Genomic DNA, 26,939 nt, shown 5'->3' with positions numbered 1-26,939 from the left:
GATGAGGCGGCAGAGGAGGAGGATGAGGACAGCACTGACGTCGATGTGCCAGCAGACGTGGCCCGCCTCTTCCCAATGGCAGCGCACATGCTGACGTGCCTGCGCAGGGACCCCAGGGTGATCCAGATGAAGCAGAGGGAGGACATCTGGATCAGCATGATGTTGGACCCACGCCTCAAGGGGAAGTTGAGCCAGTTCCTGCCGCCTGCAGGAGGAGACCCAGCGCAACAAATAAGGAGCTTGCAGCAGGCCCTTGTTGAGCGCTTGGAGGAAGCCTTCCCCCAGCCTTCCACCCCCACTGTCCAGCAGCCAGCACAGAGGCAGCAGCAGGTGCCTGCATCCAGCAGCAGCAAGCGCCCCACAGACCTGCTGTCTCTCAGCCACGAGCTCTACAGGACTGTAGAGGCTCCGGCAGCAGTGAATAGAGAGGAGATGCATGCAGCAGCATCCTCCTCCGGTCACAGCCAGCGCCTGACCCGCATGGTGGCTGACTACATGGGGTCCTACAGCGGGCTTGACAGCGATGCCCCTGTTGATCCCATGGAGTATTGGGTCAAGCGCATGGAGATCTGGAGCGAGCTTGCGCAGTACGCCCTGGAAGTGCTGTCCTGCCCCCCTTCCAGCGTGCTGTCCGAGCGCTGCTTCAGTGCAGCTGGTGGCGTGGTCACCGAGAAACGCTCACGTCTGTCTCACAAGTCTGTGGACAGACTGACGTTTCTCAAGATGAACCAGGCGTGGGTGGAAGGCGAGTTCCTGGCCCCTGTTGTCGGCGAGAGGGGGACATGAACTGGCTGCCGGAACCATCGTTAATGTGCCTTACCACCCTTTACCACCTCCTGGCTCCTGCTCACTAAGCCAGCCTGGTTCACTTTGACTATTACGTCGCCTGCAGCCACACATTTTACACCTACAGTGGGCTGCTGTGTACTGCCCTTCTGCTGTCTGTCTGTGTTTCCCACTGCCAGGGTACACAGAATTACCTTCTTCTGCTGCCACTCTGCCACCAGCTATTACGTCAAACAATAGCTATATTGGTTGCAAAACCAAAAACCAAAAAACCATAAAAAAAAAAAAGGTTTAATTTTTCTGAGGTGCCCGGGTTGAAAACTGTGTTGTCCCAGTTGTGTATTGGACACAATGTGGGCTGCACGACCGCTGTCTGGGACCTCCTGTTGTGTTTATTTACAGCCCTGGTATCACCGCTAGGTACCAGGGCTATTATGTCACGGCGAGCTGCCTGCCTCATTGACTGCCTGCTGCCACACACTCATCCTCCTCCTCCTGCTGCTGAATTTACCTCCTGCTGTCTTTGTGTTTCCACTGCCAGGGAGCACATACAATGGCGCTTCCAACATGCATGCGCCCACCAGCTATTTGTTACGCTCAAAAATAGCTGCATTTCTTTAAAAAAAAAATTGAAAAGAGAAATACGTGAAGAAGAAGAAGACGATATTGAAAAGGAAGGAGAAGATAAAGATGAAGAAGAAGAAGAAGATGAAGAAGAAGATGATGAAGAAGAAGATGAAAAAGAAGAAGAAGATGAAGAAGATGAAGAAGAAGAAGATGAAGAAGAAGAAGAAGATGAAGAAGAAGAAGAAGAAGATGAAGAAGATGATGAAGAAGATGAAGAAGATGAAGAAGAAGAAGAAGAAGAAGAAGAAGATGAAGAAGAAGAAGAAGAAGAAGAAGAAGAAGAAGAAGAAGAAGAAGAAGAAGAATAAGAAGAAGAAGAAGAAGAAGAAGAAGAAGAAGAAGAAGAAGAAGAAGAAGAAGAAGATATAGAAGAAGAAGATCGAGAAGAAGAAGAAGAAAGATAAAGAAGAAGAAGAACAAGTATATACAGTAACACTACTGAACAAAATTAAGGACACAACTTCTCTTTCCACATTTTTTTTTAAAGGAACATCCCCACATAATCACTTGCTGTTGTTACTTGGAAAAAAAGAGGTTTCTTGCATCATTCACCCTCAAAACAAGTGTTGGAAGCTATTTAAGGCCAATTCGAATAGTCAGCTCGAATAGTTAGCTCGAATACCGACTCGAATAGTGAGCTCGAAGTCCGAGGTCGAATCGAATAGTAAAAATTATTCGACTCGAATATTCGACTGACCTCGAATAATTTACTATTCGAATTCGACCAAACTCGAATTTTAAAAAGGGGTATTTGAGCATCACTAGTCGTGAGTAGTGCGGCAGCCCCAGGACCGCTGCACGCTGGTTGGCATGAACGGGCGTCTATGGGGCTAGCAGGAGATCGCACACAGCATCTCCTGCTTGGTGGCAGAGCTCCACCCCGCCTTCAGTCTCGGAGCGGGAGACGCCATCTAATAGGGTAGTACAGCACAGCGATCAGCAGCAGCGCTGTTCCGGGCGACAGCCGTGTGACATGGCTGTCCCCCTGGGTGACACAGAAGCGATCGGCGGTGATAGCCTATCACCACCGATCGCAGTGATTGGCTGACTGGGGGAGGGAGGGAGGGAAAACATTTAAAGAAATATGTTTTTTTATTTAAAAAATAATAATAAAAATATTCACATTAAAAATAAATAAACATAAGGGGAGCGATTAGACCCCACCAACAGAGAGCTCTGTTGGTGGGGGGAAAAGTGGGGGGGAATCACTTGTGTGCTGTGTTGTGCGGCCCTGCAGCTTGGCCTTAAAGGACAACTGAAGAGAGAGGTATATGGAGGCTGCCATGTTTATTTCCTTTTAAGCAATACCAGTTGCCTGGCAGCCCTGCTGATCCTCTGCCTCTAATACTATTAGCTATAGCCCCTGAACAAGCATGCAGCAGATCACGTTTTTCAGACTTTAAGGCCCCGTTCACATCACAAAACGCAGGCGCGTTCTGTACAGAACACAACGCACAGGAACGCACGTCATGTGCGTCTCTGTGTGTTGCGTGGCTGATCCCATTCACTGAAAGTGAATGGGACAGCCACGCGTTTTTACAAAAAATGCGTGCAGCATGCGTTCCCGGAACGCGCACAGGTCCGGAACGCATGCAGTGTGAACATCAGACATTGCACTCTATGCAATGTCTGATGTCGTGCGTGTCGGCCACCTGCACGCGTTTCCAAAACGCGACTGGAAACGCGTGCAGTGTGAACGGGGCCTTAAGTCAGATCTGACAAGACTAGCTGCATGCTTGTTTCTGGTGTCTTTCAGATACTACTGCAGAGAAATAGACCAGCAGGGCTGCCAGGCAACTGGTATTGATTAAAAGGAAATAAATATGGCAGCCTCCGTATACTTCTCACTTCAGTTCTCCTTTAAAGTTGCAGTGGCCTAATTAAGTAAAAATGGCCTGGTCACTAGGGGGGTTCAACACCGCAGTCCTCAAGTGGTTAAAATTGCGATGGAAAAATGCAATTTTTCTGAGTTTAAAAACCATTTTCATTTACATTCTTAAAATCATTTTTCTCAAAAACTACTACAAAACCTTTTTTTTTTTTTACGTTTACACAATCTTCTTCTTAGATTATTTAGCAATTTTGGTGACAATAGCATGTATGGGGGCTTTGCTATACACCGCTGCATAAAATTATGCAAAAATTACACAAAATTTGAATGAATACAATTACGTACGAAATTACGATTTTTCCCAACATTTTGCATTACAATTTCGCATCATAATTGTGAATTCCGATGTGAAATTACATCTACGTGAAATTTGTGCTCCTCACTAGAGGTAAGTATCTAACTTTTTCCTTTTATTAGGCTGCTTTCACAGTGGGACGTTACAGGCGCACATTAGAGCACCCTGTAACGCAGCCCACCGCACAGTAATGAAAAATCAATGGGCTGTTCACAGTGCCCACGTTGCGTTACATTGTAACGCTGGACGTCAAGTTAAAGTGCAGCATGCTGTGCGTTATATGCGGCTAAGCCACGTTAGACTGCTTGCACATGCTCAGTAATGTTGGAGGAGGAGGTCTCCCCTCCTCCTTCGCGGCCATCCACATGGCTAATTAATATTCACTGCACTGTGTGACTTCCTGGAGCGGCCGCTCTGTGCTGCGATTGGCTGGCGGGACCACGTGATGCAGATCACGTGGTCTCCGCAGTCCATAGCACAAAAAAGGCGCACCAAGAGCTGCATAACGCAGCTCTAGGTAGCGTCCGCCTCCAACACTACCAGGCGTTGCGTTAGGGGCACGTTATGCGACCTATAACGTCCCGTAAAACACAACGTCCTGGTGGGAAAGAGGCCTTAAACTGACTTTAGATATGCTGTAAAGCAAATGAACTGAGGGCTATTGTATTAAATTTATTTTACTTTTTTTTTTTCTTTCAGGAACTGTCTTCTGTTTTGATGAAAACGTTACAACTGGGAGAGTAGAAATTCCGTGTAAGGAAGATTTCTTTGTTTCCATACAAAAGCTTTTGGAATTGTGTGATGTGCCAGATGACTTCACATTTTTGTTTCCTTTCTCCTTGTAGCTCCCTGCAGCAAGATTGCGACTGAATTCCAAGATTACTACATGGAGCTTCTGATTCCGGAAGGCATGACCTGTGTGTCGCAGTGCGATCCAATAAACCCTAAAAGCCAGAACTGTAATGAGGGCAGATGTGTGATTCAGAAAAGTGTAGGCCCACAATGCTTGTAAGTGTTCTGTTGATGCAATGTAATTCTAATATTTTTTATTGTTCATACATACACAGGGCCGGATTTACCATAAGGCACTGTAGGCATGTGCCTACAGGCGTCTGATGATGGAGGGGCGGCTCACTCCCCTCCCTTAGCACCTCCCTGCCTCCTTCCCAGTGCAGAGTCCCAAGATGAGCGTAAATGAGAGTTTAGTCACCTGGCTCTCGGCACTGCACTGATAAGATCACCCTTCAGTCAGGGCATGTCTAGCTACTTTAATAGTGAGGGTACATCTGGCTACCTAATGCTAAGGGGAACCTGTAGCTACCTATGATGGCTGGGTAAGTACCTGGGTAAGTATTTTCATGATGACGATCGAATCAGACACGTTGACCAGCTTAGTGAAATTGAACACGGTCCATTCTCGTAAGGTCTTAATTGCGTCTGTGCATCCACCGTTTTGTGCTCCATCCTAGAAAAATGCAGTAGATTCGGCCTCTATGTTCCGTTTGACGCAACGTGATGTATTGCACCCATATTTTTCAAATGTTAGAATCATAAACATTTACTGTAATTCTTGAATTGAAAATAAATATACAATTGAAAGGTGTGAGACCCCCTTTAAGGGAGAACCCCGTCCTAATAAGGTAACGGAAACAGAAGAAGCTACATAAGTGATAAAATAGAGAAACTATGCCTTAGAGGGGATCTAATTATCTATATATATAATAGGCTAAGTGCCTCAACCTTCAAGCAAGAAGAAGAAGTATCGCCCCGCCCCCCGGGCCGGTCCAAGCAAGAAGAAGGGGCTGATCCAAGCAAGAAGAAGAAGCATCGCCCTGCCCCCAGGGCCGGTCCAAGCAAGAAGAAGCTAAACACTGCATTCCAGCAGCTCTGGAGGTGTGTTTATCTTCTAAAGGCAACAATGGTTAATTTGCATATATTCAGCAGTGATGCACTGGGAGACATCTCAAGCTCATTCCAACCTGAATTATCGCAAATTCTTTCTGTTCTAAGAAAGCAAACTTTTGTTTTCCATAGTGTTTTAGTAAGGGGGCTTTTAAGACCATTGTATCCCCTCACACACTCCAATGAGTTCTGGGTCACCATGAGCTTGCTGGTTAGTCTGTACCTCTCGGTGTTACAAGCCCTACTCCACAAAGCCAAATTAATCCATGCCATGCACTGATGAGGAGCAAACAAGCCAAAACAGTCTGTATGCGTGTTGGATTGTTAAGGCTCAGTACAAATTAACAAGCTGACACATCATTGCAGTCCAGCGTATCTGGAGGTGTGTTTAGCTTCTAAAGGCAACAATGGTTAATTTACATGTATTCAGCAGTGATGTACTGGGAGACATCTCAAGCTCACTCCAACTTGAATTATTGCAAATCTATCTTCTATTCTTCTATATATATAATAGAGTAAGTGCCTCAACCTTCAAGCAAGAAGAAGAAGTAGCGCCCTGCCCCCAGGGCCGATTCAAGCAAGAAGAAGAAGTAGTGTCATATCAAACCAAGGGCAAAGAGGGATAATTTGCATATTCAGTAGCAGTGCATTGTGGGTAACCACAAATGTTCACTTATAGCTGAATTATTGCAAATTTTCTTCTGTTTTAAGAAAGAAAATTACACCAAGCTTTGTTTTTTTTAGTAGGAGGGCTTTTTGGTCTCTTTTATTCTCCTATACATTCCGAGTGGTTTGGGTCACCCTGAGCTGCTTGGTTACTCTGTTGTACTGGTCCAAGCCCTATCTCATACAGCTGTATCAATCTCTGCCATGTGCTGATGAGGACCAAACGGCTGAAACAGGCTGTCACGTGGGTTTGATATGACTGTGTAAAACTTAAAGCTATAGGCTTGCTTGGCTTACCAAGGGTGAAGAGGAATAAGTTGCATATTTAGTAGCAGTGCGTTGTGGGTGATCACAAATGTTTACTTATAGCTGAATTTTTGCATATTTTCTTCTGTTTTAAGAAGGCAAATTACACCAAGCTTTGATTTTTTTAGTAGAAGGTCTTTTTGGTCCTTTTTATTCACCTATACATTCCGAGTGGTTTGGGTCACCCTGAGCTGCTTGGTTACTCTGATGTACTGGTCCAAGCCCTATCTCATACAGCCGTTTCAATCCCTGCTATGTACTGATGAGGACCAAAAGTCTGAAACAGGCTGTCACATGTGGGTTTGATATGGCTGTGTAAAATGTAAAGCTATAGGTTTGCAATACATCAGTGGTTCTGGATGCTTGCTTGGCTTACTAAGGGTGAAAAGGAATTATTTGCATATTTAGTAGCAGTGCATTGTGGCCGTAACCACAAATGTTCACTTATAGCTGAATTATTTGGGTTTGGGTTGGTTTGGGTCACCCTGAGCTGCTTGGTTACTCTGTTGTACTGGTCCAAGCCCTATCTCATACAGCCATATCAATCCTTGCCATGTACAGATGAGGACCAAATGTCTGAAACAGGCTCTCTACATGTGGGTTTGATAATTTAAAGCTATATGCTTGCTTGGCTTACCAAGGGGGGAAAGGGGTAATTTGCATATTTAGTAGCAGTGCATTGTGGGTAACCACAAATGTTCACTTATAGCTGAAGTATTGCAGATTTCCTTCTGTTTTAAAAAGGCAAATTACACCAATACAGTGTGCAGCATTGCAGGAAGTGACGACAGTGGAACGCAGGATGGAACACGGAAGAGGTGAGTCATCCCCGCCCGCTGCCTCTTACTAATAGTGGCGGCTGCTACTGTGCTTAAGCAGGAGGGGGAGCGCACATGGGGGGGGTGTCCAACCCCCCTCCCAGCCGCTGTGCCCAATACCCCCTTCCTGCCCTCTACCCTCTTATGTGGCGTATGCTACGCCACGGGTCGGCTAGTCATGTATAAATACATCAGAGGTCAATATAAAAGCTTAGCAGATGAGCTTTTTGTCCCTAGACATGGAGGAAAAACATTTTAGCCATTTATTTAGGAAAGAGTTCTTTACAGTAAGAGTGATTAAGATGTGGAATGCATTGCCACAGGAAGTACAGGTAGTCCCCGACTTACGAACGGCCGACTTACAAACAACCTGCCGATACGAACGGCATGGATTCTGTGTTTCCATGGGAACAAGCCCAATTTTTTTTTTCCAAATTGGACTTTTGGACATTTTTGAGAATATCGATTTTCAAAAAAATCAAAGAAAAAGTGGCTTTTAAACTTGTATAAGCAGGTACAGAGGGCAGAGGTGACACAGAAAGGGACACTGGAGGCACAGAGGAGGTACAGAGGACAGAGATGGCACAGTGTTCCGACTTAAGAACAGATTCAGGTTAAGAACGAACCTACAGTCTATCTCGTTCGTTAACCGGGAACTACCTGTAGTGGCAAATTCTATATCTGCATTTAAAGGGGGCTTAGATTCTTTTCTTGCATTAAAAGACATCCATGGCTATAATTAATAGGTAATGGCCAGTGGTGTTGATCCAGGGATTTTATGTGATTGCCATCTGGAGTCGGGAAGGATTTTTTCCTCTTTGGGGCTAATTGGACCATGCCTTGTAAGGGTTTTTCACCTTCCTCTGGATCAACAGGGATATGTGAGGGAGCAGGCTGGTGTTGTACTTTATTTTTTTTTCTGATTGAACTTGGTGGACGTTTGTCTTTTTCAACTCAAATAACTACCGGTATGTAACTATGGAAATAATTTGAAGTGTACACATTTATAAAATGGAGCAATTGACTCTAAATGGCACATGATAGTGTAGCCATACATAAAACTTTATTAGCATACTAACACAATGGTCATGTGATGTATTTTGAAAGATACTGTATTTCTTCAGGTCATGTTCATATTTAGCATCAATAAACCAGGAACATCTATGTGAGTTTCTAAAAGTAAGTGTACCATGTAATTTGTGCAGAGGTGCATTTTAGCCATTAGTGTTAATGTTCGGGTTCAGGTCATTGCTATATTCAACCCAAAACGGCTGTTCAAACTTGGTTTGGGTCAACCCGACAAACACCGGATTCGACTGTAAAAATTCGGCAAAGCGCCCATACGTGCTAGAATCACCGAATTTGCTGGGTATGTTTAACTGCCTTACAACCGCGTCACGCCGATGGGCCAATTAGCATCAAGTCCTGGAGCGGGGTTTGCAGGAGATCGCGCACACTGATGCGCACACAGCTCCACTCTGCCATCAGTCTCCCAGCAGTGACTGTCGCTAGGAGACTGTTAGACGTCTATTTACATTGTACAGCGCTGTGATCTACAGCAGTGCTGTACTGGGCACAGCTGTGTACAGGAGACAGGAGAGCGATTGGCTATCAAAGGCTGATGTCTATAAGAGCCAATCGTGTTGATTGGCCAGAGAGGGCAGGGAGCTATAAAAAATATAAAAGAAATGGCAATATTTATTTTAAAAATATATTTATAAAAAAAACAAATAAACTTCCTGGGAGCGATCACAGTCCACCAGCAGAAAGCTCTGTTGGTGGGCAGAAAAAGGGGGGGGGATAACTTGTGTGCTGAGTTGTACGACCCTGTGGTGAGGCCTTAAAGCTGCAGTTACCTAAATAGTAAAAATAGACTGGTCACTAGGGGGGTGTAAGCCTACCGTCCTCAAGAGGTTAAGGGAGCCCATGGCCTGAAGGAAGTCCCAGGTAAGTATAAATAATTTAATTTTATTTTATTAATCTCAGGTACACTTTAAGGAAAATAATAATAATTAAAAAAAAAAGATTTTAACCATTTCAGCCGCGCTGACGTGAGTTTTACGTCCGCAGCGGCAGCAGCTAGAGCCGCAAGGATGCGCTGGTCACGTCCCTGCAATTTGGGGGGTCTGCAGGCGATCCAGCGAGCAGATGCCCGCGATCGTGCTGCTGCTGCTAACAGGGGGGATTGACAGCAGGGGACAAAAGTCCCCTGTGCCAATTCGAGCATGTCCGCTGAGAATTGCTCAAAAACAGTGTTTATTCTTTACATATCTCCCGCCGCTGATTTTCGCCAGTTTCCGCCGCCGATTGTTAAATTTATCAATGGAAACCATGTTTCCATCCACTAAATCCCACCGCCGCCACTGAGATCGGAGACTTCCGATGGAAGCCTATGTCACTTACCCTAGTTACAATGTAGTGATACATTGTATCCTATTAGTGTACATATTAGGGGACATCTTTTGGCCAAATAGTAAAACACACCTGACTTTAGGCTGCTTTCACAGTAAGATGTTACAGGCGCACGGTAGTGCAGCCTGTAACGCAGCCTAACTCACAGCAATGAAAACTAAATGGTCTGTTCACAGTGTCCACGTTGCGTTACATTGTAACGCTGGACATCAACTTAAAGTGCTGCAAGCTGTGCATTATATGCGGCTAAGCCGCGTTAGACTGTTTGCACATGCTCAGTAATGTAGGAGGAGGCGGTATCCCCTCCTCCTCTGCGGCCAGCCCCATGGCTAATTAATATTCACTGCACTGCGCGGCGATTGGCTGGCGGGACCACGTGAGACGGATCACGTGGTCTCCGCATCCCAGAGCACAAACAAGGCGCACCAAGAGCTGCATAACGCAGCTCTAGGTAGCGCCCTGCTCCATCACCACCAGGCGTTGCATTAGGGGCACGTTATGCGACCTATAACGTCCCCTAAAATGCAACGTCCTGGTGGGAAAGCAGCCTTAAGGGGAAAAAAAAATAATATCTATGACAAGAGGGCATATAATTATTAAATAATGGGCTTAAAATGAGTGATGGATGTAAAACTGAAAAAAATCGACCTTTATTTCCAAATAAAATATTGTCACCATACATTGTACTAGGGAAATAATTTAAATGTTGCAATAACAGGGACAAATGGCCAAATAAAATGTGTGGATTTTAATTATGGTAGTATGAATTATTTTAAAACTACAATGGTTAAAAACTGAAAAATAATGCATTTTTTTCATTTTTTTCTTATTATTCCCATAAAATTGCATTTAAAATAATTCTTAGCATAATGTACCACCCAAAGAAAGCCTAATTGGTGGCGGAAAAAACAAAGTATAGATCATTTTGCTGTGATAAGTAGTGATAAAGTTATTGGGGCATGAAAAGAAGGAGTGCTGATAGGTGAAAATTCCTCTCATCCATAAGGTGAAAAATACCAGCGGGCTGAAATGGTTAAAGGCAGGAAAACGACATATGCTGCAGTACACTTTAATGTATACTTTTTCATAACTTTGAATTTTTTTGAAAAAATGGACAGCATGTGGTTCCCCTCTCTCAAGCCTCTCTAATCCCTTGTCACCTATGAAGGCTGGTATAGCCAGAATGTGGAGCCTGGACTGTGTGAGGCTTCGCATGGCCCATGGTATGGGGGGGGGGGGGGTCTCTGGAAGAGTGGCAAAGTCTCCCCCAAAGCCCTTGTCCAGTCCATGGACAAAGGGGCACTTCCCCACCTCCGGTGTCCAGGTCAAATTGAGAGGAGCAATAGTAGATAGACAGCTGCCCAGCTTTGCCCTGCCTCTGTAACACTGTGGCGGACGGGGGTTTGTTGAGAGTGTGGTGGCAGAAACTTGGGGGCCCTATAGATGCTGGGCCCTATTGCAATTGCTCCATTTGCCTATATGGTAGCACTGGTCCTGGAGGGGTGGAGGGGAGAATGACAGTAGCAGTAGTAGATAGACAGTTGCATAGCTTTGCACTGCCTTGAGGATTATGTGTAAAGAATTGAGCATGTGTATATGTAAACCATTATATGTTTTTCACCTTTTCATACACCATTTCTATACACAGGTGTCCAAGGACAGATATCTACCTATATACATCTACTCAATGCACAGGAAAAATACTCAAATCAGGACTATATGGAGGTGTTGGAGCTGCCATCGGGATCTTACTCATTGTTATCATCGCAGTATCCATTTTCCTAGTCAAAGAGAAAAAGAAGTCAACTAAGTGAGTAGTGTGCAAAAGAAAGTGAACGGCTATTGCTGTGTAGAGTACCTGATTTATCATATGGGATATTATAAGTGGTCCAGCAAATATAGGCTAGGTTGTTTTTATTATCTGCTAATAGGTGGCTGCTAGAGACTGTCTCCATCACCTGGGTCAAAGTGGTACACAATAGGGGAATATACAATAACCACACACACACACACACACACACACACACACACACACACACGCACGCACGCACGCACGCACACACACACACACACACACACGCACGCACACACACACACACACACTACACACACCACACACACACACACACACACACGCACGCACACACACACGCACGCACACACACACACGCACACACACTATACACACACACACACAGTTCAAGTGGAAGACCCCCTTATGAGGCGACTGTTTTTTGCCTGGGGCAGTTTCTTCAAAGACCACAAAGGTCTGGGCCTTGGGCAGTTGCAGCACCAAGGGGCACCTTGACCTGAAAAAAAGGGGTTGCTACATTTAATTATTTTAAGTGTGTGTGTGTGTGGGGGGGGGGGGTGTGACCAGCTATGGAGCTGTGAGGAAGCACGGACCTCCAGCTCTTCCTTACCCGCGGCAGTTTTGGCACTATCCTGCTGTCTAAACCTGCTGATCCATCCTCAGTCTGGTCCCTAAGGTTGAGGGAGAGACGGCACAACAAGGGGATGGCGGCAAAAGGCTCCCAAAAGATGATAGGACTGGTGGAGAGACTCGCACGGTTCGGCAGAGATAACTCCCAAGATGGTGCCAGCGGCCATGCGGCTGACTTTGATCTGTCGGAGGAGACCCTCCCTGGCACCAGTGAGCAGTAGAGATGGCCCGAACGGTTCGCCGGCAAATGGTTCCCGGCGAACTTCCGGAGTTCACGATCGCGGAGAACCGCAAACTTTTCCGGAAGTTCGGTTTGCCCCCATAGTGCATCATGAGGGTCAACTTTGACCCTCTACATCACAGTCATCCCATCACTGTATATACCTACTACCTGTTTTTCACTTCAGTGCACCCACTAGTGTTGGGCGAACATCTAGATGTTCGGGTTCGGGCCGAACAGGCCGAACATGGCCGCGATGTTCGGGTGTTCGACCCGAACTCCGAACATAATGGAAGTCAATGGGGACCCGAACTTTTGTGGTTTGTAAAGCCTCCTTACATGCTACATACCCCAAATTTACAGGGTATGTGCACCTTGGGAGTGGGTACAAGAGGAAAAAAAAATTAGCAAAAAGAGCTTATAGTTTTTGAAAAAATCGATTTTAAAGTTTCAAAGGGAAAACTGTCTTTTAAATGCGGGAAATGTCTGTTTTCTTTGCACAGGTAACATGTTTTTTGTCGGCATGCAGTCATAAATGTAATACATATAAGAGGTTCCAGGAAAAGGGACCGGTAACGCTAACCCAGCAGCAGCACACGTGATGGAACAGGAGGAGGGTGGCGCAGGAGGAGAAGAAGGCCACGCTTTGTGAGACACAACAACCCCGGCCTTGCATGAGGGCAAGAAGCGTGCGGATAGCAGGCTTTGTACCGCCATGCAGTCATAAATGTAATAAAGATAAGTGGTTCAATAAACAGGGACCACGCGGCAACGCTAACCCAGCAGCAGCAGACGTGATGGAACAGGAGCAGGCGCAGGAGGAGAAGGCCACGCTTTGTGAGACACAACAACCCAGGCCTTGCATGAGGGCAAGAAGCGTGCGGATAGCATGCTTTGTACCGCCATGCAGTCATAAATGTAATAAAGATAAGTGGTTCAATAAACAGGGACCACGCGGCAACGCTAACCCAGCAGCAGCAGACGTGATGGAACAGGAGGAGGCGCAGGAGGAGAAGGCCACGCTTTGTGAGACACAACAACCCAGGCCTTGCATGAGGGCAAGAAGCGTGCGGATAGCAGGCTTTGTACCGCCATGCAGTCATAAATGTAATAAAGATAAGTGGTTCAATAAACAGGGACCACGCGGCAACGCTAACCCAGCAGCAGCAGACGTGATGGAACAGGAGGAGGCGCAGGAGGAGAAGGCCACGCTTTGTGAGACACAACAACCCAGGCCTTGCATGAGGGCAAGAAGCGTGCGGATAGCATGCTTTGTACCGCCATGCAGTCATAAATGTAATAAAGATAAGTGGTTCAATAAACAGGGACCACGCGGCAACGCTAACCCAGCAGCAGCAGACGTGATGGAACAGGAGGAGGCGCAGGAGGAGAAGGCCACGCTTTGTGAGACACAACAACCCAGGCCTTGCATGAGGGCAAGAAGCGTGCGGATAGCATGCTTTGTACCGCCATGCAGTCATAAATGTAATAAAGATAAGTGGTTCAATAAACAGGGACCATGCGGCAACGCTAACCCAGCAGCAGCAGACGTGATGGAACAGGAGCAGGCGCAGGAGGAGAAGGCCACGCTTTGTGAGACACAACAACCCAGGCCTTGCATGTGGACAAAAAGCGTGCGGATATAGCAGCAATGCTTTTTGCCGCCATGCAGTCATAAATGTAATACAGATGAGAGGTTCAATAAACAGGGCCCGGAAACGCAACACCATCCCAGATGTTCATTGGTCATGTTACTTGGTTGGGGTCCTGGAGTGTTGCGTAGTCATTTCCAATCCAGGATTGATTCATTTTAATTTGAGTCAGACGGTCTGCATTTTCTGTAGAGAGGCGGATACGCCGATCTGTGACGATGCCTCCGGCAGCACTGAAACAGCGTTCCGACATAACGCTGGCTGCCGGGCAAGCCAGCACCTCTATTGCGTACATTGCCAGTTCGTGCCAGGTGTCTAGCTTCGATACCCAATAGTTGAAGGGTGCAGATGGATGGTTCGACACAGCTACGCCATCTGACATGTAGTCCTTGACCATCTTCTCCAGGCGATCGGTGTTGGAGGTGGATCTGCACGCTTGCTGTTCAGTGGGCTGCGGCTGCATGGGTGTCAGAAAATTTTCCCACTCCAAGGACACTGCCGATACCATTCCCTTTTGGGTACTAGCTGCGGCTTGCGTTGTTTGCTGCCCTCCTGGTCGTCCTGGGTTTGCGGAAGTCAGTCTGTCTGCGTACAACTGGCTAGAGGAGGGGGAGGATGTCAATCTCCTCTCTAAAGTCTCCACAAGGGCCTGCTGGTATTCTTCCATTTTGACCTGTCTGACTCTTTCTTCAAGCAGTTTTGGAACATTGTGTTTGTACCGTGGATCCAGAAGGGTATAAACCCAGTAATTGGTGTTGTCCAGAATGCGCACAATGCGTGGGTCACGTTCAATGCAGTCTAGCATGAATTGAGCCATGTGTGCCAGAGTCCTACCAGAATCCTCATCATCCTCTTGTGAGCGTTGTGATAGTTGTTGTGATGCATCATAGTCGTCACCTTCCTCCTGGTCTGCTTCTGCTGACCATTCGCGTTGAATTGTGGAAGTCCAACGTGCACCGCTCTGGCCCTCGTCAGTGGTGGCATGAAATTCCTGCTCCAACTCCAGCTGTTCCTCCTCCTCTTCTTCGTCATAGCTGCTGGGGCCAGCGTTCCCTGAGGCGGATGGCCTGATGTTGGTACCATCACGCTGATCGTTTTCTCCTTCAGATTCCCCCAGTTGCATCATGACAGCTGTTTCCTTGATTTTTAACATCGACCTCTTCAGTAAACACAGCAGTGGTATGGTAATGCTGACTGAAGAGTTGTCACTGCTCACAAGCAACGTGGATTGCTCAAAATTTTGGAGGACTTGGCAGAGGTCCAACATGTTGGCCCAATCGGATCCACAGAAGCTTGGCAGCTGGCCGGATGCGCCTCGGTACTGCGCCGTCATGTACTGGACCACTGCACTCTTCTGCTCGCAAAAGCGGGCTAGCATGTGCAGCGTAGAATTCCAGCGCGTAGGGACATCACACAGCAAGCGATGGTGGGGGAGATTGAAGCGCTCCTGCATCTTGGCGAGTGCCCCCGAAGCAGTACTGGAATTTCTACAATGTTTGGACACTCGACGCACCTTCAACAGCAGATCGGGCACGCCTGGGTATGTCCTCAGGAATCGCTGAACTACTAGGTTCATCACGTGCGCCAGGCAAGGGATGTGTGTCAGCTTAGCCAACCTTAAAGCGCGAATGAGATTACTCCCATTATCACACACAACCATGCCCGGTTTCAGGTCCAGCGGTGCCAGCCACAAATCCGTCTGTTCCTTTATTCCCCTCCAAATTTCCTCCCCTGTGTGCTGCTTATCCCCAAGGCAGATTAGCTTCAGCAACGCTTGCTGACGCATGCCAACAGCTGTGCTGCACTGCTTCCACGATCCTACTGCTGCTGGGTTAGCGTTTCCGGATGAGGTACAGCTTTGAGATGCGTTGGAGGAGAAGGAGTCAGAGAGGTAGGTGCTGCTGTTATCCAGTGGGAGGGACGGCGGTGCAGCTGTTTGTGGCGTGGGCAACACCCGTGCCGTAGCAGGTGAGGAATCGCTGCCAGGCTCCACAAGGTTCACCCAGTGCGCGGTAAGGGAGATGTATCGACCCTGGCCGAACGCACTCGTCCAGGTGTCAGTGGTGAGGTGAACCTTGCAGGCAACGGCATTCTTCAAGCTTCGGGTTATTTTGCTGACCACGTGCTCATGCAACTCAGGCACTGCAGAGCGTGCAAAGTGGTAGCGGCTGGGAACCACGTAACGTGGGATGGCCACTGACATCATGCCCTTGAAGCTGTTTGTCTCCACCAATCGATATGGCAGCATTTCGCAGGCCAGAAGCTTGGCTATGCTGGCTGTTACTGCCACGGCCCGGGGGTCATTTGCTGGCAATTTCCTCTTGCGCTCAAACATCTCCGACACAGACAACTGAACCGTAGCGCTGCACACGGAAGGGCTGTTTGTTGTTGTGTTTGATGAACACTGGGAGACCTCAAGAGCACTACTCCGGAAAGTGACAGTGTCAGCGTCGTCTGATGTTTGTGAATGTTGTGAACCACGCAATGGCTGGGCTACTGCTGCTGCTGAGGCGGGTCTGGTGGTGAGTCTGGTGAACCCAAGGGAGGCAGTGTTGTTTCTGGTACCCTGTCCTGACGCGTTTGCCCAAAGAGTGGGATGTTTGGATAGCATGTGACGGCTCATGCTGGTGGTGGAGAGGTTGTTAATATTTTTCCCCCTGCTCAGGCGGGTCTTGCACACCTTGCAAATCGCCATGGTAACATCCTCAGTGCAGTCTTCAAAGAAAGCCCAGACTTTGGAGCACCTGCCTCCTTGCTGGCGATTTCTGTTTGCTCCTCTTTTGCCTCTCACTTGAACTTCCACGCTTGTGGTGCCTGAAATTGCGCGCCGCCTACCTTGTGGCACAAGGCGAACTCGTGCAGCAGTGTGTTCTTCAACAGACTCATCTGTGCTGCTGCTACGACGGCGATGTTCTCGTTCACAAACAAAATCTGGGTCTCTGTCCACATTGTCCATACCCTCCTCTTCCATCTCCTCAAACTCGTCATATGTCATTGTGGGCCACCGCCGTGGAGTAGAGCTCCCCACAACAACCTCTGCGCAGCACACTCCAACGTCGTCTTCCAGATCTTGTCGGCCGACCTCCTGCAATTGCAACCCCTCCTGCCCAAATTGCTCTGGGATTTGGGTTTCCGAGTCCTCTTCGGACTCGCCTTGTATTTCAGTGCGCGGTGCATTTCCCACAGTTAACAGTTGTGAATCCAGGCACAACATTTCTGGCTGTTCCTCCATTGACCTTTGAAAGGTGGAAGTTTGTTGGGCTGGGAATAGCTCCTGCGAATACCCCATTGTGTCCTGAGGTAATTCATCGGACTGGTTATCTGGCAGTTGTGTGCGTGGTGTCGCTGCCGGTTGTGTCAGCTTTGTGCCCACTGGCTCCTTGTAACTGGCTGAGGACTAGGACCTCGTGCGTGATGTGCTGGTGCTGCTTAACCCACTGCTGGACGCTTGAGAGGTCATCCAAGTAATTATCTGGTCCTGTTCTTTTGGATTTGTGAGGGTTGTTGTCCTGGACAACATGGGCGGTATTGAGTGGGTTTTCTTGGGTGCTCCCCTGTGGCCTGTACGTGAACCGTCAGGGGAAACACCTCTTCCCTTGCCCCTCCCTCTTTCACCGGATTTCTTCCTCATTTCACTTATCCTTACAGTACACGCTGACTGGCAGCAGTACAGTGGCAGTACAGAAATGCTATACAGTACCACTATTCCCAGCAGCGACACAGAGCACAATGCTATACAGTGACGGGTGAGCGGTGTACCACTATTCCCAGCAGCGACACAGAGCACAATGCTATACAGTGACGGGTGAGCGGTGTACCACTATTCCCAGCAGACACAGAACAGTACACAGAATGCTATATAGTGTGGCTGAACGAGCGGTGTACCACTATTCCCAGCAGACACAGAACAGTACACAGAATGCTATATAGTGTGGCTGAACGAGCGGTGTACTACTGTTCCCAGCAGACACAGAACAGTACACAGAATGCTATATAGTGTGGCTGAACGAGCGGTGTACTACTGTTCCCAGCAGACACAGAACAGTACACAGAATGCTATATAGTGTGGCTGAACGAGCGGTGTACTACTGTTCCCAGCAGACACAGAACAGTACACAGAATGCTATATAGTGTGGCTGAACGAGCGGTGTACTACTGTTCCCAGCAGACACAGAACAGTACACAGAATGCTATATAGTGTGGCTGAACGAGCGGTGTACTACTGTTCCCAGCAGACACAGAACAGTACACAGAATGCTATATAGTGTGGCTGAACGAGCGGTGTACTACTGTTCCCAGCAGACACAGAACAGTACACAGAATGCTATATAGTGTGGCTGAACGAGCGGTGTACTACTGTTCCCAGCAGACACAGAACAGTACACAGAATGCTATATAGTGTGGCTGAACGAGCGGTGTACTACTGTTCCCAGCAGACACAGAACAGTACACAGAATGCTATATAGTGTGGCTGAACGAGCGGTGTACCACTATTCCCAGCAGACACAGAACAGTACACAGAATGCTATATAGTGTGGCTGAACGAGCGGTGTACCACTATTCCCAGCAGACACAGAACAGTACACAGAATGCTATATAGTGTGGCTGAACGAGCGGTGTACCACTGTTCCCAGCAGACACAGAACAGTACACAGAATGCTATATAGTGTGGCTGAACGAGCGGTGTACCACTGTTCCCAGCAGACACAGAACAGTACACAGAATGCTATATAGTGTGGCTGAACGAGCGGTGTACTACTGTTCCCAGCAGACACAGAACAGTACACAGAATGCTATATAGTGTGGCTGAACGAGCGGTGTACTACTGTTCCCAGCAGACACAGAACAGTACACAGAATGCTATATAGTGTGGCTGAACGAGCGGTGTACTACTGTTCCCAGCAGACACAGAACAGTACACAGAATGCTATATAGTGTGGCTGAACGAGCGGTGTACTACTGTTCCCAGCAGACACAGAACAGTACACAGAATGCTATATAGTGTGGCTGAACGAGCGGTGTACTACTGTTCCCAGCAGACACAGAACAGTACACAGAATGCTATATAGTGTGGCTGAACGAGCGGTGTACTACTGTTCCCAGCAGACACAGAACAGTACACAGAATGCTATATAGTGTGGCTGAACGAGCGGTGTACTACTGTTCCCAGCAGCGACACACAATGACTGGGGGGGACCCTGGCTAGCGTGGCTGGAGCGCGAACTACCCTGCCTGCCTACCCAAAGCTAAACCCACAGACAAATGGCGGAGATATGACGTGGTTCGGGTATTTATTTACCCGAACCACGTGACAGTTCGGCCAATCAGAGCGCGTTCGGGTCTGAACCACGTGACCCGTTCGGCCAATCACAGCGCTAGCCGAACGTTCGGGGAACGTTCGGCCATGCGCTCTTAGTTCGGCCATATGGCCGAACGGTTTGGCCGAGCACCGTCAGGTGTTCGGCCGAACTCGAACATCACCCGAACAGGGTGATGTTCTGCAGAACCCGAACAGTGGCGAACACTGTTCGCCCAACACTAGCACCCACCTACCTACGTGAGTGCACGCAGTGTCACTGTGCAGTACATGTGTGTGTGTGTGTGTGACAGGTGCACATTGTAATACCCATCACTGCATATACCTACTACCTGTTGTTCACTGTGCGCCCACCTACCTACGTGAGTTGAGCGCCCGCAGTGTCACTGTGCCTGTCCGGTACCTGTGTGTATGTGTGTGTGTGTGTGAGACAGGTGCACATTGTAATACTCATCACTGCATATACCTACTACCTGTTGTTCACTTCAGTGCACCTACCTACGTGAGCGCATGCAGTGTGCACATTGTAATACCCATCACTGCATATACCTACTACCTGTTGTTCACTGTGCACCCACCTACCTACGTGAGTTGAGCGCCCGCAGTGTCACTGTGCCTGTCCGGTACCTGTGTGTGTGTGTGTGTGACAGGTGCACATTGTAATACTCATCACTGCATATACCTACTATCTGTTGTTCACTTCAGTGCACCTACCTACATAAGCGCACGCAGTGTCACTGTGCCTGTCTGGTACCTGTCTGTGTGTGACAGGTGCACATTTGTAATACCAGTCATTGCATAATTGTTCACAGTACCTGTGTGACCGCACACTGTGTAATATATCACTCTGAGCATACCTGTTAACTGCACCTGTGAGACAGCTGCACATTGTATTGTAATACCAGTCACTGCATACCTTTCACTGCATCTGTGACTGCACATTGTATTATACCTGGCAGTCAGTGCATACCTTTCACTTGAATGGATGGCAGACTTGCCCTCCATAACAGATTCTCATTAAAGGTAGTAAAGTCAATTAGTAGTGTCATATACAGCAGGGCCTCAAAAGTACTCCTGTATTGTTATTTTTTTTCACTACCTTGGGACTTGCATCCCATGCCTGCTGCCTTCCTTGGATGTGTGGTGGTAGCCGTTTCTCAGGCTCCAACTCCAGACCGGAATCGAACCCTGACTCCCCAGCCGTGCGCTTTCTTTAACCTCTTGACGACCAGCTAACGCCGATTGGCGTAAACTGGTCGTCTGCGGGTTTCCATGGAAACGGCCGCTGGTTCGAGCGGCCTTTCCATGTCCGTTCACGGAGGGTGTCTCCGTGAACAGCCGGAGAGCCGCCGATCGCGACTCGCCGGCAAAATGTAGACACGCGGGGAAGAAATCCCCGCTGTTTACATCATACGGCGCTGCTGTGCAGCAGCGCCGTAGGGCAGATCGGCGATCCCCGGCCTCTGATTGGCCGGGGATCGCCGGCATATGATAGGCTGAAGCCTATCCTTCAATGCGCAGGACGGATATCCGTCCTGCGTAGCCAAGGAAGGAAGAGGTAGGGAGGGAGAGGGAGGGAGCACAGAAAACGATGCGGAGGGGGGCTTTGAAGAGCCCCCCCCTGCAAAACGCAGCAAGCCGGCGGCGATCAGACCCCCCCAGCAGGACATCCCCCTAGTGGGGAAAAAGGGGGGGGAAGTCTGATCGCCCTGGCATAATACTGATCTGTGCTGCGGGCTGGAGAGCCCACGCAGCACAGATCAGGCAAATCACCCCTGGTCGGCAAGTGGTTAACAATGGTAGACAAATGCTCAGAAGTACACAGGTAAACATAGGTGTCCTAACTCTCGCCCTGTAACATGCATAATGCAGACATGCAAACATTTATTGCATCAAACCTATTTAGGGATCACAATGCTCATACACCAGCATAAGCTGTGTGCATGCTGAGTGCACTAGATTAACGTCCCAGGAGAAGACGTCAGAACACCCTGACGTCCCAGGAGAGGACGTCCTTAAATGACTTATTTAAATGTCCTAACTAGAGGTGATGTGCCTGGATTTATGTGGTTTTTTTTTTTTTTGTTATGGACACTTGTGGCCAGGGTTTTAATCTAGTGCACTTCTTCCTTCCCCTGTTTGTGTTTTTTGTCTGCATACACACAGCTTATGCTGGTGTATGTGCATGGTGCGCATGGATGCATTACGTTAGCTCCCTTGTGCGATTGGTAAGATGCGCTATCTGTCCCAGGAGAGGACGTCAGGATGAGTGCTCCTAATCCCTAAATAGGTTTGATGCAGTGAATGTGTGCATGTCTGCACTATGCATGTTACAGGGCTAGAGTTAGAACACCTATGTTAACCTGGGTACTTATGTGCAGTGTAGGTGACTAAGCAAGATAATGCATTGCTTTGTGAACTAAGACCCTGGCTTTTAACTTAGCTGTAGGGATAACAGTGGTGCCTGGATAAATGAATCTGTGAATGCATTTGTTTGAAAATTTGCATGCAAGTGTGCAAAGGGTTACTGATTTTTGCTATTTTTTCTGGCCACACCCCCTTTGGCACCTCCCTTTCCTTAAATGACTTATTTAAATGTCCTAACTAGAGGAGATGTGCCTGGATTTATGTGTTTTTTCTATGTATGCAGTGTCACCCACAAATGCAGCTATGCTTTAGTAAGTTAAAGCACAAATACAGTGACAAGATATGCAATGGTATGGTAATAGAGTGGTGGGACTACAAATCCCTGCTGGCCTGGAAACTGTGGGCTCTATGTATGCAGTGTCAACCACAAAGACAGCTATGCTTTAATAAGTTAAATCACAAATACAATGAAAAGATATGCAATGGTATGGTAATACAGTAGTGGGACTACACATCCCAGCTGCCCTGGCAACTGTCTGTTGGCTCTATGTATGCAGCATCACCCATAAAGACAGCTATGCTTTAGTAAGTTAAAGCACAAATACAGTGAAAAGATATGCAATGGTATGTTAATACAGTGGTGGGACTACAAATCCCAGCTGGCCTGGCTGGCAACTGCCTGTGGGCTCTATGTATGCAGTGTCTCCCATAAAGACAGCTATGCTTTAGTAAGTTAAATCACAAATGCAGTGAAAAGATATGCAATGGGATGGTAGTACAGTGTGGGACTACAAATCCCAGCTGGCCTGGCTGGCAACTGCCTGTGGGCTCTATCTATGCAGTGTCACCCACAAAGACAGCTATGCTTTAGTAAGTTAAATCATAATACAGTGAAAAGATATGCAATGGTAATACAGAGTGTGCTTGGCCTGGCACAGTACAGCAACTAGGCCCAGCTGTGACAGGGCTGTATGTATGCTGTCTGTGGTCACACACAAAAAAAAAAAAACAGATCAGAAGAATATTAGCTCTCAAAAGAGCTTGTTGTGGGGTGCTCTCAGCAACAACATTGAGCGAGGAGCAAGCTAACAACAGCCTAACTAACACTTTCCGTAGTTCTCCAGCAAGCTCTCCCTGCTCTCACTATTAATTGTGTTATTTTCAATTATTGTTATTATTATTATTATTATTATTATTATCATTATTATTATTATTATTCTTCTTTGCCCTTTTCCAAGCCCAGGTGTCTGAAGCTGAGCAGTAGCAGCTTCCACTGACAGCACACAGTTTACTAACGAGCTAACTTCCAAAGCTGAAGGTTTAAGTGCGTGCATAATAGTGAACTGCCCTAAACTGTTCAAAAGGGGCAGTATAGTGAAAAATAGTAAAATTTAAAATGTGTGCAAACATAAACAAAGAAGTACGTTTTTTTTTTCCAGAGTAAATTGAGCCATAAATTACTTTTCTCTTATGTTGCTGTCACTTACAGTAGGTAATAGAAATCTGACAGAAGTGACAGGTCTTGGACTAGTCCATCTCTTTATGGGAGAATCTCAGGGATTTATTTATTTTAAAAAGCACTTAGTGAATGGCAGTTGCTTTGTCCAACTGCCAAAAAAACTGTGCAGCGAGCAGGGAATCTGGCCAGCATCATTGTTTAAATCCTTTTTAGGAAATGTCTTTATAAAGAATAAAAGCCTTGCTGAGAATCCCCTATGAAGAGATGGACTAGTCCAAAACATGTCGGTAATGTCAGATTTCTACTACCTACTGTAAGTGACAGCAACATAGGAGAAAAGTAATTTATGGCTCATTTTACTCTGGAAAAACATACTTCTTATTTGTCTGTTTGCACATATTTCAAATTTTACAATTTTTGCCATAGTGCCCCTTTAAAGCAAACCTAAAGCAAAAAACAAACAAACCTTATGATATAATGAATTGTATGTGTAGTATAGATAAGGAATAGAACATTAGTAGTAAAGAAAAGAGTCTCATAACATTGCACCATTCTGTCAGTTATGACAGTCATACAGTTGCAGTTTTAAAACCACACTCTGTCTTCTAAGCTATAAAACAACGCATAAATAATGGACCTTTGAACTTTTCTGCAGTAAAACCTTATCTCAACCTGTCTCTCACTGTTTATTTGTTGTGTAATTGTTTAGGAAAAAAATGACTGTAGAATAGCTCAGAGAAGCTCTTTTGCATAGATAACTGATGCTTTTAAAGAGAACCCGAGGCGGGGTTCTTACATCGCAATCCCCATACAGAGGCTGGGTCTGTCTATAGAGCCCAGCCTCTGTTGCTATTTAGTTTCCTCCAAAGCCCCCCCCCCCCCTGCGTGCTGTCAGACCCCATAAAACACAGCAGTGCTGGCGACATACAGCGTGTCGCAGCTGGCTGTGTTTATCTCACTAATGTCAGTGTCCGCTCTCCCCTGCCTCCTGAATCGCTCCGGTCCCCGCCCATGTCCCTTCCCTCCCCGCTGATTGGAGGGAAGGGACGCGGGCGGGGACCGGAGCGATTCAGGAGGTGGGGGAGCAGCCGAGACTGACATTCGTGAGGTCAACACAGCCGCATAGCGCTGCTGTGATCTATGGGGTCTGACAGCGCGCAGGGGAGTCTTTGGAGGAGACTAACTAGCAACAGAGGCTGGGCTCTATAGACAGACCCAGCCTCTGTATGCGGATTGCGATGTAAGAACCCCGCCTCGGGTTCTTTTTAAACTCTTCCTATGCTGGAAAACAATATAAGACTCTTTTCTTTGCTACTGATGTTCTATTTCGTAGCTGTACTATACATACAATTCCATTTATCATAAGTTTACTTTCACTTTAGGTTTGCTTTAAAAGGTTTCAAACGAGGCATTTTGCAGTTGAAAATAGGCATTTTAATGTGATTCTGAAAGACAAGCGACAATGCCTGTATTTTGGAGCAGAAAAGCAGCAGCAGAGAGCCTGACTGCAGTAAGTTAGTTTCCCATTGATTGTGTTTGTAACAGTCACCTTTTCCCAAGTCTAACTTGAAGAATTACAACATTGCTGTACACTTATAGAAGACAAAATTGTTTGTATATTCTTTACTGGAGTCCTGAATCATCCCAGTTCCAGTGTGTAGCTGTGCCTCTTGCCCAAAAAGGCCTTTGCCTTTTTGTATATCACATAGAGAACGGCTGCTGCCTCTTTTGGCAAGGGGAGGGGCTACCGGTCAGAACTCGGCTGATTTGAGACTCTAGGGAAGAATAATACACAGATGGCATGTTAAGTAGTTATAACTTGTTAGCATTAGCACATCTATTGGTATTATAGTTACACCAAAGGTGGGTTTTAATGGGACCCTGAACAGAAGAAAAGAAATGGAATCTGGACTTGCCCCGTAGCTCCCTTGGTGTCCTCTGGGTCTCCTCCGTGGTCTCGCTGGTGACTCTGTTAACTCTGTGACTTCGGCTGAAGTCGCACATGCGCTGGCCATCCACACATCCAGCACGATCATGGGCCCATCACCATAAGCATCCTGCACATGTGCAGTTCAGTCTGTCAACCATGCAGGAGCATTATGGCCACCAGCGCTGTGACTGTGTTGCGCATGCACAATTTCAGCCGAATTCACCGAGTTAACAGAGTCACCAGTGGGACCACAGAGGGGAACCAGAGGAATGCGGAGGGATCTTGCAGGCTATGGGGGGCTGGAGGAAGCCCTAGGTAAGTTCAGATTCCATTTATTTCTTCTGTTCAGTATCCCTTTAATGCCAGTCAGATGATTGTAATCCCAATGCTGATACACGTATAGGCTGATCAAACATGTGACTTTATATGTTTTTATTTTTATTCATTTATATATTTTTATAGGTGAAAATCAAACGCCCCGAAATATGCCACGAGAACCTCTCTATGACCTTACAGCCACAAGGCAGCAGCCAGTTATGAAGGGAACAATTCTGTGATGACCAGAGCCAGTACAATATTTAAATGTTCAAGTTTATCTAGATGATGGAGAAGAAAGAGTTTGTGAAATATTTTTATTTTCTTTTAAAATTGGTTATTTTCTAAATGCCTTATTTTGTTACCTCTATTTATAGTAAAAATAAACTATATTAAATATGTTGTGGTGTATTTGTAAATTTGATATTGTTGTTGTTTTTATTATTTTTTGTTTTACTTTTATAGTTACATTATCTTCCATGTGCTGTGAATAGTACAACATAGGCAATAGTAGGGAGCAAAGATACATATCACATTTCAACACACTGTACAATCAGGATATCCAGCAACACAAGTACAAATACAAACAACTGATGTGTAGTTTAAAAACATCACCAATACTGGTATATGTTGTTCATTTGGTAAAATACATAGAAACAGAAAACATTAGGGGGAGTTTCCTGTCCTTGCTAATTTCCAACCTAGAGATCATGGTGCACTTGTGGTATGAAAGGCCTGGCCAAATTTAGCATCAGCAATATGAGCTATTAGACCTTTTTAGTACTACTCTCCCTAGTAGCACCACTCATTAGTGATGAGCAAAAAGACAATTTAGAGCAGAGCCAAGACACCCTAGTCAGCATGGTAGAAGCCCACCAAAGCACCCCTAACCAACATCCAGATTGCAGAGCTGTTCCAATACATGAACGACATTGAAAATCGCAATCAGCGAAACAACCAGAAGCTACAAAAAATGAGGACCTGCTCCTCACTATAATGGATGTATTCTTGAATATATAGAGTACCTGCACTCTAAAACGTGCAAGCAAATTTGCCATGAGATGTCCTCTGCAGACATGTGATGTCTTCTGCATAAACGAAGATATTGTTCCTACAGAAGATATAATGAGAGCGGCTAGAGAGAAAGGAGAAGTTGAGCTTCATGATGGCACCAAACACCGGATAATGGGGGATCTTTCTCTCCTCTTACAGCTCCTGCAGGATAAAAATAAATGATATAGATGGGGCTATCCGCAGAGGCGTATCTAGAGGGGTGCAGACATGGCTCATGCCATGGGCGCCACAGCACCATGGGCGCCATGCCTGCCCCTGTGCTGCACCTCCATGCCTGCTCCTGTGCTGTGCCCTTATACCTGCCCCGTGCTGCGCCCTTATGCTTCTCCCCCATTCCTACCCCTGTGCTGCTCCCCCATGCCTACCACTGTGCTGCCCGCCGTATCTACCCTGGTTCCTTCCCATCACTCAGACCTCAGAACAAATTTATTCTGTTTAGTAGTAACAGAGGCGCCAACA

At 46.9% G+C, this 26,939-nt stretch overlaps 1 protein-coding gene across 1 annotated transcript in view; it reads left to right on the top strand.

Moving 5' to 3' along the window:
* The window catches only part of LOC137562083 (mucin-17-like), a 40,397-nt gene extending 14,572 nt beyond the window's left edge, over window positions 1–25,825 (top strand). Inside the window, exons 6-10 of the mRNA XM_068273419.1 lie at window positions 4,299–4,352; window positions 4,445–4,607; window positions 7,218–7,291; window positions 11,352–11,513; window positions 25,554–25,825. Coding sequence (XP_068129520.1) covers window positions 4,299–4,352; window positions 4,445–4,607; window positions 7,218–7,291; window positions 11,352–11,488 — 428 coding nt within the window. The 3' untranslated portion in view covers window positions 11,489–11,513; window positions 25,554–25,825. The remainder of the gene's footprint in view (window positions 1–4,298; window positions 4,353–4,444; window positions 4,608–7,217; window positions 7,292–11,351; window positions 11,514–25,553) is intronic.
* Window positions 25,826–26,939: the final 1,114 nt, after the last annotated feature.

This window comes from Hyperolius riggenbachi, chromosome 3 (assembly GCF_040937935.1).
Source record: "Hyperolius riggenbachi isolate aHypRig1 chromosome 3, aHypRig1.pri, whole genome shotgun sequence".
In the NCBI taxonomy this organism is placed as follows: domain Eukaryota; kingdom Metazoa; phylum Chordata; class Amphibia; order Anura; family Hyperoliidae; genus Hyperolius; species Hyperolius riggenbachi.
The sequence above is the reverse complement of the archived record's forward strand: the minus strand, read 5'-3'. Positions and strand labels throughout refer to the sequence as shown.